The following is a 17,959-nucleotide window of genomic DNA, read 5'->3' as shown; positions in this document are numbered from 1 at the left end:
ACTCATTCTTGCAAGGAACAGGATTGACACCCATTGGCTTTTTGTTTGTAATATGCTGCCTGGTTTACTCTACTCATGAGTCCCACTGGAGAGAGAATTCTGCCACTCAGTCCTTGCTACTGATGGTGCTAGAAAAGCCCGAGGCAGTTGACTTAACATTTTTCCATCTGACTGAGACCAGAATGATAAAGGATTCATTTCTTTGAGGCAATGAGGATGCTGCCAGTATGCTTGCTTCCAAAAGAAGCAAATAAGATAGCCCCGTTAGGAATCCCTCAGGGAAACCGGGCAGCTGAAAGGCCAAGGTCTGCTGCTTGTGTATATGTGTATGCTTTGTGGTTCTTGTTGGCCTGCTGTTTATCATAGCAGTGTATTATTGCTAAGTATATGTCTATGGATGTTAGTGCTGGTATATGCTGCAGGATGGGTAGATAAAAGAGTGAGTTGCCACTATTGAAGAGATTTCAGGCAGTGGAAGATATATCACTGGGAGCACAATTAGTCAAATAAAGAAAAAAACAGGCTAAATGTTTGAAAGCTGTCCCGTTTTCTGATTTCTCTTCCATTTTCAAATCAAGAGTTCCAGACCAGTCTATCTTCTGTTATTTTGGTGCTGCTTTTAGAAGCCAGGTCAGTTTGTTAATAAAACACTTTCCATCCATGATTTCAGTGCAGATGAGAGGGCTGACTTGGCATATATTATCAAGACTTAGGTGGACAGGGTTGATAGAATTTATTTTCATCAGCTCTGCCCATTTGGGTAATTAACATCGGACCAACCTAATTTGGAGGGCCAAGGAGGGAATGTTGATGATTTTATAGAGATTTCATCATTCATCAGTTTTGTGGGCATGTATTTGGTATTTGTGCTGTTCAGCAGAACTTTTTCAGATAGTGAAAAGACTCTTCAACAGCAACCCAGTAATGACAGCTCCTGAAACCTTAGCTTGTCCACTGTGATGAATTTGCTAAGCATTTTGAGGAGGAAGTAGTTTGCATCTGCTATAGCAGAATCTGGAGAGACATGCGGATCATCAACAAATCATGTTTTGGGGACTAGTTTCAGTTTCTGAGAGGTGAGGATACCAATATGTTCAACCTATTACCTGTAGATTTGATCTTTGCCCATCTTGTCTATTAAAACTAGCAGAGAGGAACAGATGGTATTGATCCAGGGAGAAGTAAATGACTTAGAGTGTTTCTCCTGCTCTTAAAGAAGTATTTTAGAAGGGTTTAATCCCTTCTAAAGAGCACATCTTAGACCTAGGAGATACTTGAGAACTATTGCCCTATTGCAGACATCCTTGCTTGAGCAAGATGCTTGAGAGGGTGGTAGCCAGTTTATTTATGGGTTATTGGAGAATATGGATGAACTAGACCTATTCCTGTCTGCTTTCAGGCCTGGTTTGGCACTGAAGTTACCTTGGTTCCTTTGCTAGATGGCCCATTCTAGGGGAAAGACAGGAGGAGTGCAACTTTCTATTCTCTCCTGGACTTTAAGCAAGGTATCCTGCTATCTGCAGCTGAAGTAGGAGCCACTATTTTTCAGTGGTTCTGTGCCTACTCCAGACAAGATTCCAGAGAGGGGCTGTAGAGTTCTTCTGCTAGGCCTCATGGCTCTAAGCTCTGGCATCTTACAAGGATCCATTCTATCACTCGTTTAAAATCTATATTAATTCACTGGTGCAATCACCAGTGGATTTGGGGTTGGGTGTCACTTGTATGCTGATGATGTCCAGCTCTAAGTGATGCAGGTTTTTTGTGGATGACTTTTGCCTGGACTTGGGTCAATAAGCAGAAGCTGAATCCAACAAGATAGAAACACTGTGGATTGGTGGTTCATTACTCTAGGAACTGGAAAAATCTTTAATTCTGGGTGAGGTTACTGTATATTCCCTCTGAAGGAGGTGGTACATAGTCTTGGGGTATTAGATTTACTTCTGTCACTTGAAGGTTGGCAGCTGCAACCCTTCCTGATCAGGGACGGTCCATGCCCTGGTAACATATATTTGAATTACTGCAATGAATCTGTGTAGATCTGTTCTTGAAGAAGATACAAAAATTGCTGCTAGTATAGAATGCAGAAGTGATTATTGTATCGCTTATTTTATTTAGTTTTATTCCTTTATTTTGATTTTATGGCTTATAACTGCCACAAGATTCTATGAGTAGTGGGTAGGCTATAAGTATTTTAAAGACGTAAATGTCTGGCAAGACTAATTTTAAAGATAAGAACATTTTAAAAATTATTGCAATACTCATTGCAGATTAGAACTTCATAGGAAAAAAGTTCAGAAAAACATGCCACAGAGACTACATCTAAGACAGTGGTGCATTTATAGTGAAGTCTACTTATACAGTAGAACAGCATACAAAACCAATGTGACATTTACATTATAACATAAACATTTTCACATGCATTCTTTCCATGGTGTCAGAAATGTGGGATCTCAGTCACACTCTTTTTGGAGTGGAAGACAGATCAGCTCTATAGAATTAACTAAATGTAGCTTTTCATAGTGACTTGATCTTTCCCACCCATCACCCCCATTGCTTATCCCACTGCATGCAATGACATTTGGATCCTAGGCATTCCAATCTGGAGGAAACCTTTTTATAGTATTCTTAGTGGGTGGAAATGGCAGCATGTTCAGTGATGAGTGTTGTAGAACACCATGTAATTTGCTAGTTTTTCTCAGAGCTGTGATTAAAGTCATTCCTTCAGTCTGCCTATCAATCGATTGAGGCAGCCTGCATGTCTGAGACTGCTAGGACGTACTGGCTCTTATGAACTGAGTCTATTGAATGTGTATGCTAAAAATAGAGAGCAGCAATTATTTCTTTTTGTACATTAAAAAAATCTGTATTCATTGAATCTGAGAGGATTAGATGAGTCAGTGACTTGGGCTACTATTTTCTTTCACTTGAAATGATTGCTATGTACAGATAGATATGAAACATAGTGTCTGTGGGGAGCAATTTGTGGACACGCACTTGCCATATATTCTTTAGAAAAAAACACTCTAGTGAATTACTCAGTTGCTCATAGTGGGACTCATTGGACTGAAATGGTAATATAACTAGTCTATCTTTTCCTAAAGTACTTTTTAACACTTCTTTAAAATTCGGGTTTATAGAAAATTGGTGAGGAGTGGATTATATTATATATTATTATTTTGTGACATAAACAATATTTAAAGTACTTTAAAAAGGTAAGCCATATATTCATTAGTTAAGCAATAGAGGAAGTAGGCAGTTCTAACTCTTGATTCTTATTGAAGGACTTATTTAATATTGCATGCAGGGGGCTCATTCAATTGAATATTTTTGTACTGTATTGAAAAAGTCACATGAAAATTCCAGCCTCCTTTCAACTGCAAGATAGAAACTAGAAAGATTTTACAGTCCAATGTAATTTAAACTACATGATTAACAGATGTATCAAGCATCCAGAAAATTTCCCCTCAGGACTTTTGAAAATTAGGACACATTTTATTCAAGCAGTGTATATTGCTACAAACACCTGGAACCATCATTACCTAAAGGATAAGATACAATGGTGTAAATGGGAGGGGGAGGTCTGTGTTAAAATCCTATATTTTAAATTAAAGTAAGGTTGGCATTTGTTTGAAATAGTTGATAAAATTGTTTCTCACATCTCTCTCGCATCCTTCTGGCTGGGTCAAACTGAGCCAATTCTTTCTCAACATAGTATAGCACCTTCATAGAATCTCTGTCTTTGTCAGCTTGTATTCGGTAACCCTTGTGCACTGCAGAGAGAAGTAAATAATTAGTCAATGTGGTCTTTCTAAGAAACAAATCTCTAATATTCCATTAGGAGGTCATTGTCCTATGATGTATAACTTCCCTAGGAATTTTCAAGTATTTAGAAGTATCTTTTATTAAATAATAAACTTTCACTAGCTACTGATGGTTCCAGGTCCACTTCAAAGTGCTGGTTGTCATCTTTAAAGCCCTACTTGGCTCAGCATCTACCTGGCTCTGTTTATCATAGCCTTCTCTGAGTTTAATCTGCCCATTCACTAAGATCTGAGAGAGAAAGCTTGCTGGGAATCCCAGAATCAAGGGAATGTTATCTTCACTGACCCCAGAATTCAAGTCTTCTTCATGATGATCCTGCCCCTTTGGAAAAACAAACACTCCCAACCAGATATCTCTCCCCCGCCCCGCCACCCAAAATTCATTTTCAGACAGCCATAAAAACAGTTCTTCATTTGACATTTGGGGACAAGGTAATAGTAGTATAACTTTATTGATTAGTCAGTTGACTATATCAAAGGGGGCCGAGGAAATACTATGCTTTTCTAAATGGTAGTGCATCAAGCTGATTGAATTATGACTGATTCTGTTTTTAATTCCATTATACTAACACTACAGAAATGGACCGGCATACAGATATAACTTGGAAAAGAAAGAAAGAAAGAAAGAAAGAAAGAAAGAAAGAAAGAAAGAAAGAAAGAAAGAAAGAAAGAAAGAAAGAAAGAGGGAGGGAGGGAGGGAGGGGGGGAGAGAGAGAGAGAGAGAGAGAGAGAGAGAGATTACCACTTTGTCCTCCTGCGCCTGATTCACTTGGTGCCAAGGGAGGTAGATGTGACTTCTCCATAAGGACAGCGTGAGATGGAACTCCACTTCCCAAAACAGTAGGGATACAGTATGGTCCTGGGATTGATGTGACCGCTGGAGGATATCCAGCCTTTGCAGCTTTTCCTGCTTCATACACTGAAAAAAAGAGTAACAAGAAATACTTCAAAGATATCAGTCTGCAGCTGTCCTTCTGGTCCACTTAGCAGGCGACACTTAGCCAATCTTGGCTGAATGTGAAAAGCTAAGAAGAAATGGACCTGGTTAGTACTTGAATGGGAGACCATCAGGAAATTCCAGGATTGTAGGCTACACTGGAAGTGGAAATAGAAAACCTAGAAGGCAATGGCAAACTATTTCTGTATAGCTGCCAGGAAAATTTCATATTTCCATGAAATCACAAGCTGAGCTCAACTCAGAAGACTCAGAAGCAATCTCACTAGAAGGTATCTCAGAATACACTTGATTTACATATTACTTCCCTAGCAAAATCAGAACATGGTTTTTAAGCTGGTTATTTGTGTAAAATATTTAGAGGATTATTGCTAGGTTTTTATTAAAGAAATGAGTAACTGAAATTTAAAGCACTGAAAATACAGTCCAGGACCTAAATGGAATTTGAACAAATTTGGCCAGCAGCTGAGTAAACAGAGCCATTCGCTTGCTGAGCAAGGGGCTGAACTCATTGGCCTCATTGCTGTTTCCAACTCAGTGATTCCTCTCTTAATCTCACAGCAGCTCACCTTTACTACCATTGACAGCTTTAAATTAGCATAAAAGGACAACTTGTTGAACAGAGATGGTAACAAAGTAGGACTAATACAAAACAGAAATATGCACTAAGAAGTCATATGAATGTTCTTTCTCACCATGTAGTCATCCTGATTCAGCAAGATGCCATTTTATACATCCAGCCACTAAGGATTTAGAGGCATACCTATTTTCTCTTGTGCAATCATCCAGTCCTCTTTTAACTAACTGAATTTGTATGTTTTGGTGCAAATGCATTTAAGTCTAATCTAGCTACTACTATTGATTGAAGCAGCTGAAATGTTATGAAAAACATTTAAACGAGCAAACATTACACAGCCGCTTAAAAAAATAACACTTTTAAAAGTTAACATTACAAGATCACACCCAATAGTGGCTTTGTGCTAGCTGCAAACATATCTGCTGACTGAAACTGGATAAACCTGGAAACTGTCCATGCCATTCCCCATATGAATTCCAAAGATCTCTCAACCCCTCAATATGAGCTTTTGGGAAAAACTGTAGAATTGTAGATAGGAAGACTGACAAAATCTGAATGTGCTAGCAAAAACCTCACAATTAGATACATCGTCCTACACTATCAGTACAAACAAATTGTAAACTGCCAAAAGACTTTCATATTCAGCTATACACCAGATTAAATTAAAAAAACAAACAAAACAGTAACTTGTTTATACAAAAGCCCAGAGGAAGTTATACCAACAGACATCTTTTAAAGCACGTCCTAAAGCAGTCTTTCTCAACCTCAGCAACTTTAAGATGTGTAGACTTATAACTTAAAGTTGCTGAGGTTGAGAAACAATGTTCTAAAGTGTCATAAAACCAAGTAGTCCAACTTTATTCAACATCCAGTAGTTATATAAAACTAGTTGAACAGTTTCACCTAGATTGGGAATATTTTGTTGCCATCCCATAGGTAACACCATCTATATGAAATTTAGTCCTCTGAAAAGCCAATTTATTTAAGTTTTAGCTTTGGCCTGATTTTTAAACTAAACACAGAAATATTCTTTATACAAAGAAATAAACCAGACAGACAGTATGTCTGGGTGAAAGATTTTTTTTTATACTTTGATTCACAATGTAAACAATCACTCACATGCCCGTGGGCAGCAGCAGGTATCTGGACAGCAAGGGCAACGAATGTAACAGCAGCAGTTATGAGGACAGCATTGGCACCAGCAGATCCCAACTAAGAGAAAGAAAAGGAAAGCCCCCACGATCACCAAGCCCACAAACATCCACTCTGTAAACGAAAAGAAGATACATCAATGAAAAGTTGGTGTCAACCAATAACTGATTAATGTATTAATCAATGACATATAAATAATGAACATATTATACCCACATATGCTAAAAACAAATGCTAATCCTTAGCTCATGCTGCTTATTTGATCAAACTGGTTTAAATTAAACTGAACCCATGAATCTCAGCCCTACAGCTATTTAGGAGAGAAGAAATAGTATTTGCTGAGAGGACCAGTAAGAGAAATACACTGTCTATAATCATGGAGAATGGCAGCATAATGACATGTGTGTATTGACAATGAAATGAAAAGCTCAGAATTCTCTTTTTACCCATTTCAAATGGCTATTTATTCTGCCAGTCAAAACTTGAATTTCAGTTAGCTGAATGAACAGCCAAAATAAAAACTGGGTGTGGGGTGGGGAGGGGTGGGGAGTTCCATCTAGAATATAACTGAAATAAAGGTATTATTTTGACCTATATTAAGCAATAAAAATCATTTTCAACTATGGTGATTTTGTGGCAGAAGGCATCTCTATAACCTAAAAAATGTTAAACTTGGAACAAGCAATTTTAATCCCATTAGTTATAATGCCACTATTTACATACAAGATACTTTGGAAAAAGCAAGCAAGACCCTAGGACAAAGTGTCAAGGAAGTGGAACAATAGAATGGGCTCCACTGGCTTTCCTTCCTCTTCCTCTGACTGCAAGCAGCATTTTTATCCTGCTGTACAGCATCTGGCAATTACCCCTTCTCCTTTCTTGTTTTTTCATCACAATACCAGTTTTAAAAGCAGCAACAAGTATTGAGTGTAGAGGGAAAGTTGCCCCTTGGAGAAGCTGGGGTGATAGCACATGGTGGCAAGGTGCCATGGCAACTTGACTACAGGAGAGGAAAATCCCTGGAGTTGTAAGGAAGCAGGAGTTCCTGCAAATGGGAAACCACCCTCCCTGTAGGTCCAGAAGAAATGCTGCAAAACTGTTTTAGTATCTATTCCCTTTGGACCAAGAGGAGAAACTGAGTTGATCATTAACTGGATCTGCTTCAAAAGCCCATGGAAGCCCCATAATGCCATGGAAACATAGGGGTGAGGCTAATATATTGGCACAATCGCACATGTGAAAGGGAACTTATAAACAAGGGGAAAATATGTGATTATTTCAAATGCACATATTTATTACCAAAATATACAAGAACTGAGTGAGGATTTAAAAGCAGGCAACAAATTTGTATACAGGCAGTCCTCAGGTTACGACAGCAATTGAGACTGGCATTTCCATCTCTAAGCAATGAAGTTGTAAAGTGTGATGTCATGTGACCACTTCGCTTAGCGACGGCAATTCCGGCAGTCCCTGTTGTCATCATTAAATGAGGTCTTCGTAGGTCATTAAGCAAGGACCTCACATGATCGTGACTTCCAAATTCCTGCTGGTTTCCCCATTGACTTTGCTTGTGGGAAGTTGGCAGGGAACATCAGAAATTGTGATCACATGACTGTGGCTCGCCGCAACATTGTAATTGCAAGCCAGGTGCCAAGTGCCTGGATCATGATCATGTAACCACGGGGACGCTGCAATGACAGGAACTATAAGAACTCATCATAAGTACCATCCCTTCAGCACTGTCATAATTTTGAACAGTTGCTGAATGAATGGTTGTAACTCAAGGACTACCTATACAATCAGTCCATGGAGGGGAAAGCAGCTCCTGTTCTGAAACCTAAATATAACAGATATTTTATTTATTTATTTATTTATTTATTATTTATTTATTTATTTATTTAAATTTTCAAATGTATATATATGCCACCCATCTCACTATACAAATTACTCTAGGCAGCATATATCATATTTGTATGGCCACCTATCTCGCAAAAGCGTGACTCTGAGTGGTGTACAACAATCAGTTAAAAAGAAAACCAATAAATGTATAAAACAATCATTATAAAATATATAAAAACTATAAAAAAGCACACAAGCAAGAGAGGACGAAGTTAGCTGCAGAAAGGGAGCCACTGCAAAATCTCCCTAGACCCCTGGGATCCCCAGCCCTGATGGCATAGCCAGGTCTTGAGGGATGTGCAGAATGTCAAAAGAGATAGAGCTAACTTCTCTTCTGGTGGGAGAAGATTCTACAAGGTGGATGCCATGGCAGAGAAGGCCCACCTCCTGGGAACCATCAAGTATAATTCCCTAACAGACAAGTCCCGCAGCATGACTGCCAGATCTGATGGGACAGGGAGACATAGTTGGGGAGAGGCAGTCCCTCAGATAACCCAGCCCCATGCCATGAAGGCTTTAAAGGTCAAAAACAGCACCCTGAATTGGACCCAGAAGCAAACCGGCAATCAATGCAGCTCACAAAGCAGAGCTGTAACGTGTGCCATTCTAGGGGCACAGTTTGTACCAGCTGGAGCTTCTGGATACTCTTCAGGGCAGCCCCATGTGGACCACCTTACAGAAGTCCAAACAGGAGGTGACTAGGGCATGAGTAACAGTGAGCAGAGCTCCCTGATCCAGGAAGGGGTGCAACTGGCGCACAACATGAAGCTGTGCAAAGGCTGTCCTAGCCACGACTGCTACTTGCTCTTTGAGCAGGAGTCGTGAGTCCAGGAGGACCCCCTAGATTGCCCACTGGGTCTATCTGGGGCAGTGCCATCCCATCCAGCAGCAAAGATGGCATAGTCCTAGACCTTGAAAGCCCCAAAACTCAAAGCCACTCAGTCATGCCAGGGTTCAGCTGGGGCCTTTTGTCCTCCATCCAGACCCTCACAACCTCCAGGCACCGGGATAAGATGTTCACAACATCACTTAATTTGCCAGGGGCAGAGATGTATAATTGGTATCAGTATCATACTGATGATACTTTACCCCATGGTGATGGATGAGCTCACCCAGCAGCCTCATGTAGATGTTAACTAGGAGAAAGGAGAGTACCGAACTCTATGGCACCCCACATAGTAGGGGCCGAGGGTAGGATCTCTCCTCCCCAACTACTACTGACTTGAACTGGCCCCAGAGGAAGGAGGTGAACCAGCACAGCACTGTGCTGCCCACCCCCAATCCCATGAGCCAGTCCAGAAGGATACCATGGTGGATGGTACTGAGAGCTGCAGAGAGGCCAAGTAGGGCAAGGATGGATGCACAACTCCCATCCCGCCCTTGCCAGAGATCATCCAAAAACATGACCAATGTTGTTTCCATCCCATACCCAGGCCTGAATCCCAACTGAAAGGGATCTAGATAATCTGCTTCCTCCAAGGTCCTCTGAAGCTGCTGTGCAACCACCTTTTCAATTATAATATCACTGGAATCCATGATGATATTATTAGGATATTTTGAAGGCTATGATAATATATTAAACAATTCCAGCTTATAATTTGGGAATCTGGCAAAAATTCTGCTGTATATAGATTAAATTAAAAATTAACATGAATACTAACTAGAACATAGAAAACTCAAGTTGTATTAACAGGAATAATACTAATGAATTTCAACAACTTTCGAAAAAGAAAATTATGCAAAGGTGTTATAGGAAGACAGCTCGTTTATCTGAATTCTTTCAGAATAATCAATATGAAACTCAGGGAAAAAAGAACATGGTTATACTTCAGCCATCATAATTTATTATTATTGTATGCCAGTTCCAAGTCTCAAGGTGGCACACAACATAATAAAAACTATGCAACTATAACATACAAGAATTCAAACACCATAAAGTTACCATATCATAAAAACTCACAATAAAATAATAAAATCTCAATCTCATTTTACATCAGTAACCATTCCCTGGCCAGCTGATCCCTTATTGTTTGGCACCTCATGCTGCAAAAGCTCAACAAATGAAATATGTCTTAATGGCCCTTTCTATAATTGAGCTATCCTCAATTTGGACAACAAGATAAAATGATGACTACATTGTATTTATGAAGAAACCCATACTGTTGAAAGAAGACTGTTAGATTTTTAATTACACTTGATTTTATCCAAAAGGCCAAGAAACAGTTTGATGATTCTTTATTAATGTATGTTTATACAGTGGTACCTCGGGTTACGAACACCTCTGCTAATGAACTTTTCGGGTTACAATCAGCTCCGGCCGCAAAAATTTACCTCGGTTTGCGAACTCTGCCTCGGGGTACGAACAGGATACGTGGCCATTTTCCCTCCCGTGACACGGTCCGCGGCCATTTTTCCGCCCCTGACACGTGGTCCACGGCCATTTTCCGCGCCTGACACATGGTCCTCAGCCATTTTTCTGCCCCTGACACGTGGTCCGCGGCCATTTTTCCACCCCTGACACGTGGTCCGCGGCCATTTTCCGCCCCTGACACATGGTCCGTGGCCATTTTCCACCCCTGACACGTGGTCATAGGGAGGGGGACTCTCCCTCCAAGCGATAGCCGCCTCCCTGTCCTCCACGCCAGAACGGATTAACGGTAATTACATTGAACCTTATGGGGAAATTTCCTTCGGGTTGCGACCAATTCGGGGTGCGACCAGAGTCACGGAACGAATTAAATTTGTAACCCGAGGTTCCACTCTATTAATATACATACACACCCAATTGTTAACAACTGGCATCAGCATCAAAAAACAATGTGACTAATTATAATAGACTAGTTATAATAGGCTAGTAATGAAACCAAAATTCCCTAATCTGTTGCTGTCCACAAATGTTGGTATTCAAATTCCATGATCCCAGGCAGCCATCATTCTGGTTGGGAATGAAAACCAATACATCTCAAGGAAAACATATAGGTGATGTCTGCTCTGATTATGGAGTGAGATAAAAGACAGGCAGTCTTTATGTTGTCAGGATCTGTTAGCTTTTCTTGGAGTGGAATGGCCAAAGCAGGGAAGATGATGATGCAAAGAAAGTAGAGCCACATCATGCACACATGAAAGTCATTTCTGGTTTTTTTCATGTTTTGGGTTGTTATTGTTATATTGTTTTAAGAATACAAAAAATTTCGTCTCTGTATAATGTTAACTTCCTTACTGAAGATGGTGGGAAATCAAAATGGTAACCTATGAAATGAGGCTTGGGGCCAACATGCATTCTTCCCTAGCACTTCAAATTCATTTAACCCTGATTTTGATAATTGCCTGAATTATATTAATTATACTAATAATTTCAGGAATAAAGTTTATATACTTCAAATAATATTTTAGAACAATAAAAATACTTCCAACTAAGTGCCCGTATCCACCTACACAATCCTAGCCCCTGAGCTATTGGCGGAGAGGCAAGATATAAATCTAATGAATAAATAAATAAAGCATTATTTTTTACATCTCATTTTCACCTGCTGAAAAACCTTGCCACTCCCCCCATCCCCCATCCCCCATCAGTTGCAAGAAGTTATTGAAGAGGCCATGAACTGAGGCTACATGTAAAAGCAAGGAATAAATTAACAAACAAGGTGCAGTGGAAAACAGAAGAACAGAAAAGTGTTAGATGGCAGAGTACCTGACATAATCTCCACAGCAAAATTGGGTAAGAGACCAGCAAGCATCCCTGTCCTGCCTAGAAAAGACCAGGAGGAATGGAAAGAAGGAAGTTAGTGCAGGAAAATCACTCCCCATTCTTTGCCTTAACATTAAGCTCATTGATCTGCATGGTATAAAGCCTTTATACACTTTTTTAGAATATTCATCACCTCTGCTTTAATTGTTTCTCCTGACATAAGTAAGTGTGATGAAATGTTTTACATATTTTAACATATTCATCATAAGATGTATTCCATATATAATTGCTACAATATGTTAGCTGATACCATCAGACTTTGACAAATCCTCTTTTGTGTTCTCTTGACCATTACCTATTAATATGTTGCCTAAGGGACTTAAATGTTTTTCAAAGCTTACCCACAGTGCTGTCCATATTTGGCTGAACTAAATATAGCATGCATATTTTCTTTCTGTGAAATTTAGCATTTTTCGTATGGTCCAGCGTGGCTTAATTTGTTTTATGTTTTGACTTTCATTAAGTCAAAATTTTAAACACACCTTAAGTAGATTTTAATATCAGACGCTTCATCTTAACTAAGCAGGAGGCACCACATTTGGGTTGATTCAAGTTATCATCAGCACAAGAATGCAGATGGGGTATAGAGGCACTGCTCTTTTACCACATCAAGTATTTCCTTTGTAAATAGCGCAGCCTAAGGCTATTTCCATGTCAGTTGAGGTTAATTCATGAAGGCTCAGAGTAAAAAGTTATGATTACTCTTTATCCTCTGAAGGCACAAGCTACATAAAAATTGTTTGTTCTGTTTAACTAAATAATGGGTACATGAATTATACATATTACTTGTATGCGTGTAACATATCCAGGCAATATTACATACATTTTAAAGGGCTGTGCTTCCTGCTTCTATTATTACAGTCTGGATTCTAAGCCACTCATTTTGCTTATTACATCTAGGCCACTCATCACTCAGTTAATATTTGCATGAGTTGAATTTCTGAACAAAGAACATTTTGTTCTTTGGAACTACATATTTCATCTTCCATGTTTCGTTATAAGAAGCATAAATTATTCTGTGCAGAATAAAATAGAATTACCACTGTTACACAAAGCATAGGATAAGCTTCATTAAAAACAAACTTTGCAGTTTCATGTATGGTGAACATCAAAGTTGTTACATGACCAGAATTTATTATTGTACCACTCATATTCTACATGTATATATTGAATGCTGCATTCAAGGTATATGTATATGTATATAATTGATTTTTCTTAAATGTTGCATTCAATCCTTTCATATAAATTTTGGAAACTGATTCGAAACAGATTTGAGATCTTCCAAACAGACAGATCTGAGAACTTTCAACAGCCATTTAAGGCATGGTCAGTACTGAGTATTACAAACTAAACCAGAAGGGATAGAGGTAAGTATGCCTCAGAGTCTACAATCTTCAGAGCCTGTTCCTGGTTACTCTTAAGACACAGTGAACAAGTATGGGAGGCCTGTTTTATGAAGGCCATATGTCCATCTCTGAGGCGTAAGTTTGCTTCTGCAGCATCATACTTGTAGAATGGAACTTTCAATTCCACTGGCAAAGGCCAGAAAATAATACCTAAAAATTGATAGCATACAGTAAATTTAAAAAATCAAACAGTCTGACTAGAAATGCTTTAGAAAACCAAAATGCTATTGCTGTGGTGCTCAAAGAAAAACTGAGATTAGCGTGCATGGTATGCAGGGAAGGCAAAGTGTCTGTCAAAAATCTCTAAGCTCTGGAAGTTTCCAAATGTGGGCTCTAAGCAGACACAAAACCCTTATTATTTGTGAATTGCAGAAACCTCAGTGAAGAACCAATGATTATCAACTGGATTAACTTTGATTCTTGAAATGATGTCTACATCATTTAATCATGATTGTCAACTGCCAAAGCAAAAATACACACTATATCCATCCATACATTTCTAACTATGTTTTTGTGATCTGTTGTATTTCATTAATGCTGCTTTTTTATAATGTTCTGTACTATAATCATTAATCATGAGTAGCTCTTTGGAGTTGTTAACAGAATTATAAACATGATCCTTCACACAGGGTTTTCATTTTTCTTTTAAAAGTGAAAAATGTTTCCATCACCATGCAAACAGAGCTTATTTACATGTATTTATTATGGGATCATTACATTTATTTCACAAATATATATGGTTGTATGCCAACAGTCTTTTTTCCAAGTGAACTGGTGAGCAGATCAGCAACCTTCCAAGTCTCAGGTGCTCAAAAATCTTAAGGCTGCTAAAACTGAGTATGTAAAAAGCCACAAAATATTTCAATTATTTTCTAAATTCAAATTTTAAACATTTTTTCAGGGGGATACTATAAATATCTGTCGATAGCATGTTACCACCTTAGAGAAAACAGAAAAAAAGTTGTAGTTGCCCAAGAAACAATAAAGACATAAGCCAGTACTTAAATCCTCCATTGCTTTGCCAAGTCTAATTCCTTCTTTCTATTACTCCTTCTGTCCTTATGCATATTTTAAGAGGAAAACATATATTTGAGATATGAAAGGAAAGCAGCTGTAGCTCACTCTTGCATGAGAGGCAACCTCAGTCAAAATTCTGTTTTATATACAACAGCTACTGCATTAGTTATTGTGTTACCAATATCCATGGCTTTTTGAGCCAAAAATATTTGGCTGTTAAGACCTATGTCATTCCTCTTTTTGGGATTGAAGGGAATGAAGGGAATCTGTGTTCCAATTCCCCAACATTTTTCTTTTCTTAAGAGTTGTTGTAGACTATAGGGGAAGTTTGTCTCACTATGGAAGACTGTTAATTTCTTCCTCATTGTGCCATATTTTTCTTCATTTAACTGCACCTCACAAAACTGTTATTTGCTTTCCTAATAGCTCTATTTTCCCCATTAGATAAAACAACAGTTTCAGAGATGTGTATATTTAGATAGGAAGCATGGCATGAGTGGCAGGGGCAGAGGAAGGTCTTAAATTTAGATTATGATACTTCATTTGCTACTGCTAAAACAGTAGCAGTTTTATGGGAGGGAGGAAATACAATTTCATTTAGTTTGGCTCTGATTGCTGCCACGATCAATTTTCGTATGTATCTCAAGAAATTTAAAAACTGTAAATGTACTAAGAATGGCTACTAAGGACTAATCTTAGTTATGCTTAAACATCTGGTTTGCAGTTGCATTAGCAGCAAAGACCAACAGAAAATGGACAATGCATTAAGAAACTGATGCAAAATATCTCAAGATTTGGAGAATTATCAACCTGGGCACTCCCGAGCTGTGATCAATATAAAACAAAATAATTCTGGAGAAACATTAACTGTTCATGTTTTTAGCAAGTCCTAGCAAATAACCATATTAGTCAGGATTGCCAGGAATGATGCTGGACGCTCCACTCCCACAGAAAGATTAATCGCTGGTTTCCAAAAATACAATGTTCTTCAGACAAAGTACACACCTTCCCAAAGACTATTTTCTTTTCTAGTTTCACAGATTTCTTCTCACCCTCCCCTCCAGCTCACCACTATTCTGAGAAATACAATCTGTAATGGAATTCACTAAAGCTCTCTTCTTATTAACCATTTCAGCAAAAGGCTGGGTAGAGAAGCCACACATAAATCTGAAACTGCTAGTTGATTTGAATATGTCAGCACACTCCCATACCCAACCTGTTAAAAAAAAAAACCTAAATAATTCTGCCACAATCATTGTATTTTATATTTCTCTACACACTGAATTAATTCAGTGATAACCCTTCTCCCTATCAGTGTGTAATTCTCTCCTCCCCCGTTCCTCATTTTTAATAACGGCTGTTAAGTAGGCTGCTGAAAAACTCTACAGCTGACCCAGCCATTCTTGTTAATACCGGTGGTTTCCACAGCAACAGGAGGGGGAGATAACCCACAGGCTTGTCATGAATGCTTGCTAATTGAAGGCCAACTTTCCTCCCACAGGGATGAGCAACAAGTGAACCAAAAATATATAGAAAGGACAAAAGAACACACATTGGTTGGGGTAGGAAAGGGCTGAAAGCTGTTGGAAGATGCCATATGAGAAAGTGGAAGCATTTTGTATAGTTAAAAGTGATAAACAATAAAACAGCTGTGACTAAGTGATATTTCCATAGGATTATTTCTTGGAGAGGAGGGAATGCAAAATCAAGGAAAGGATCAACAAACTCTGATGTTCTTAAAAATGGACTTAAGTTGAGGCTCTCTGGATGTAACTGACTACAGTTCATACAAATTGGGAATTATGGCATCATAAACAAAGGCTCTAGAATTATTAGGAGGAATAATGCTGAAAAGTATAATGCAACTATACATATGTGCAACCTCTCTTTGTATACCACTTCCAATTACCTAAAGAAAACCAATGCTTCTATACAATAAAAATTAGAGAGAACAGGGAAGGCACCTGCAAGCTGGTGGAGGTACCAATACATGGTAGTCAAGGTTCCTGTCACCAAGTGATGTAGCTTCACCAATGAAAATATTGCTAAAATCCTTTCCTCAATCTCCCATCAACAAAAAATCTGATTCATGATCTAATCTTTGTCACTTTTCCTCAATGGCCATATCCCCACATGTACCTAACTGTAGCATAATCATATACTGGCGACACTTATTTTCTTCTTTGTTCCCATGATATTGCCTTCATCTCATTCTAAGCCCATGAATCAGACAGACTTAAGTTATCATTAGTTTTAGCAGGATTAAAGCCTTTAGAATGTGTAGTTGCTGATGTTGCCATGCAGGAAAAGAAAAACCAAAGCTTGAAATACAACATTACAATCGGAACTTGGAACATAAGAAGCATGAACATGGGAAAACTTAACACAATGAAAGATATACTGAACAGACTATACACTGACATCTTGGGCATAAGGGAATTGACATGGACTGGAAGTGGGCACTTTTGGTCAGAAGATTATACTGTTACTACTCAGGACAGATAAAACAAAAATGGAACTGTTTTGTTTTCATAATCAGAAAGGATATAGCAAGGATACTGCTTGAGTACAATGCAGTCAATGACTGAATAATAATCAGACTTCATAGAAAATTCTTCAGTATGATGATTATCCAAGTTGTGTCTTTGATGTTTCAGATACTGATACAGAAGAGGAAATTAACCAGTTTGATCGGCTAGTTCAATCTGCAATTGACGGAACATGCAAGCAAGATGTACTTACTATTTGTGATTAGAGACTCAAATGCCAAAGACATTGGAAATATTAAATAGAAAAACATAGTTGGACTATATGGGCTAGAAAAATAGGATAATGATTTATTAATTTCTGCTAATTCAATGATTTCTTAATTAACACAGACTCCCAACAACCAAAAACACCACCTATATACATGTATATCACCAAATGGAGTACACAGAAATCAAATTGACAGTTACGCATATAAGCAGGTGGAAGACTCAGTTATAATAGCAAAGAAATGGCTTGGGGCTGACTATGGAACAGATTACAAACTGCTCATGTCAAGCTAAAGCAGCAGAAGAAAGCCAACCAGTTTCCATGATATGATCTTAAGCATATACCCACCATTTTTAAACAGAACATCAGAAATCACTTTGAAGTCCTGAACCTAATTTATAGGAAACCAGAATAACTGTGGAATGGATTTAAAACTGTTGTTAAGGATGCAAGTGAAAAGAGATTACCAAAACTCAAGAAAAAGAAAAGAGCAACCTGGATGTCAGAACAAACAGTGGAAATTGCCAAGAAGAAAAGAGAATCCAAAGCCAAGAAACACAAAATTCTCAGGAAGGAACTTAACAGAGAGCTGTTAGAAGAGATAAGCAGCATTAACAACAACATCTG

The 17,959-nt window shown here is 38.5% G+C and overlaps 1 protein-coding gene across 4 annotated transcripts in view; it reads right to left on the bottom strand.

Moving 5' to 3' along the window:
* The window catches only part of ILDR2 (immunoglobulin like domain containing receptor 2), a 51,789-nt gene that overhangs the window by 8,605 nt on the left and 25,225 nt on the right, over positions 1–17,959 (bottom strand). For 3 of the 4 annotated variants that reach the window (XM_007434472.4, XM_025170691.2, XM_088144540.1), the window contains 4 exons: positions 12,096–12,152; positions 6,473–6,619; positions 4,564–4,740; positions 3,657–3,770 (listed from right to left, as the gene is read on the bottom strand). In XM_007434472.4, the coding sequence (XP_007434534.1) occupies positions 3,657–3,770; positions 4,564–4,740; positions 6,473–6,619; positions 12,096–12,152 (495 nt within the window). The remainder of the gene's footprint in view (positions 1–3,656; positions 3,771–4,563; positions 4,741–6,472; positions 6,620–12,095; positions 12,153–17,959) is intronic. The other variant, XM_007434473.4, reaches the window with a different exon arrangement.

The sequence above is a fragment of the Python bivittatus genome, unplaced genomic scaffold (assembly GCF_059951505.1).
Source record: "Python bivittatus isolate LINGU-HERP-01145 unplaced genomic scaffold, Pbiv_v1 ctg000350_np1212, whole genome shotgun sequence".
NCBI classification, from domain to species: Eukaryota; Metazoa; Chordata; class Lepidosauria; order Squamata; family Pythonidae; genus Python; species Python bivittatus.
Note: the sequence above shows the minus strand (reverse complement) of the source record. Positions and strands in the feature narration are given on the sequence as shown.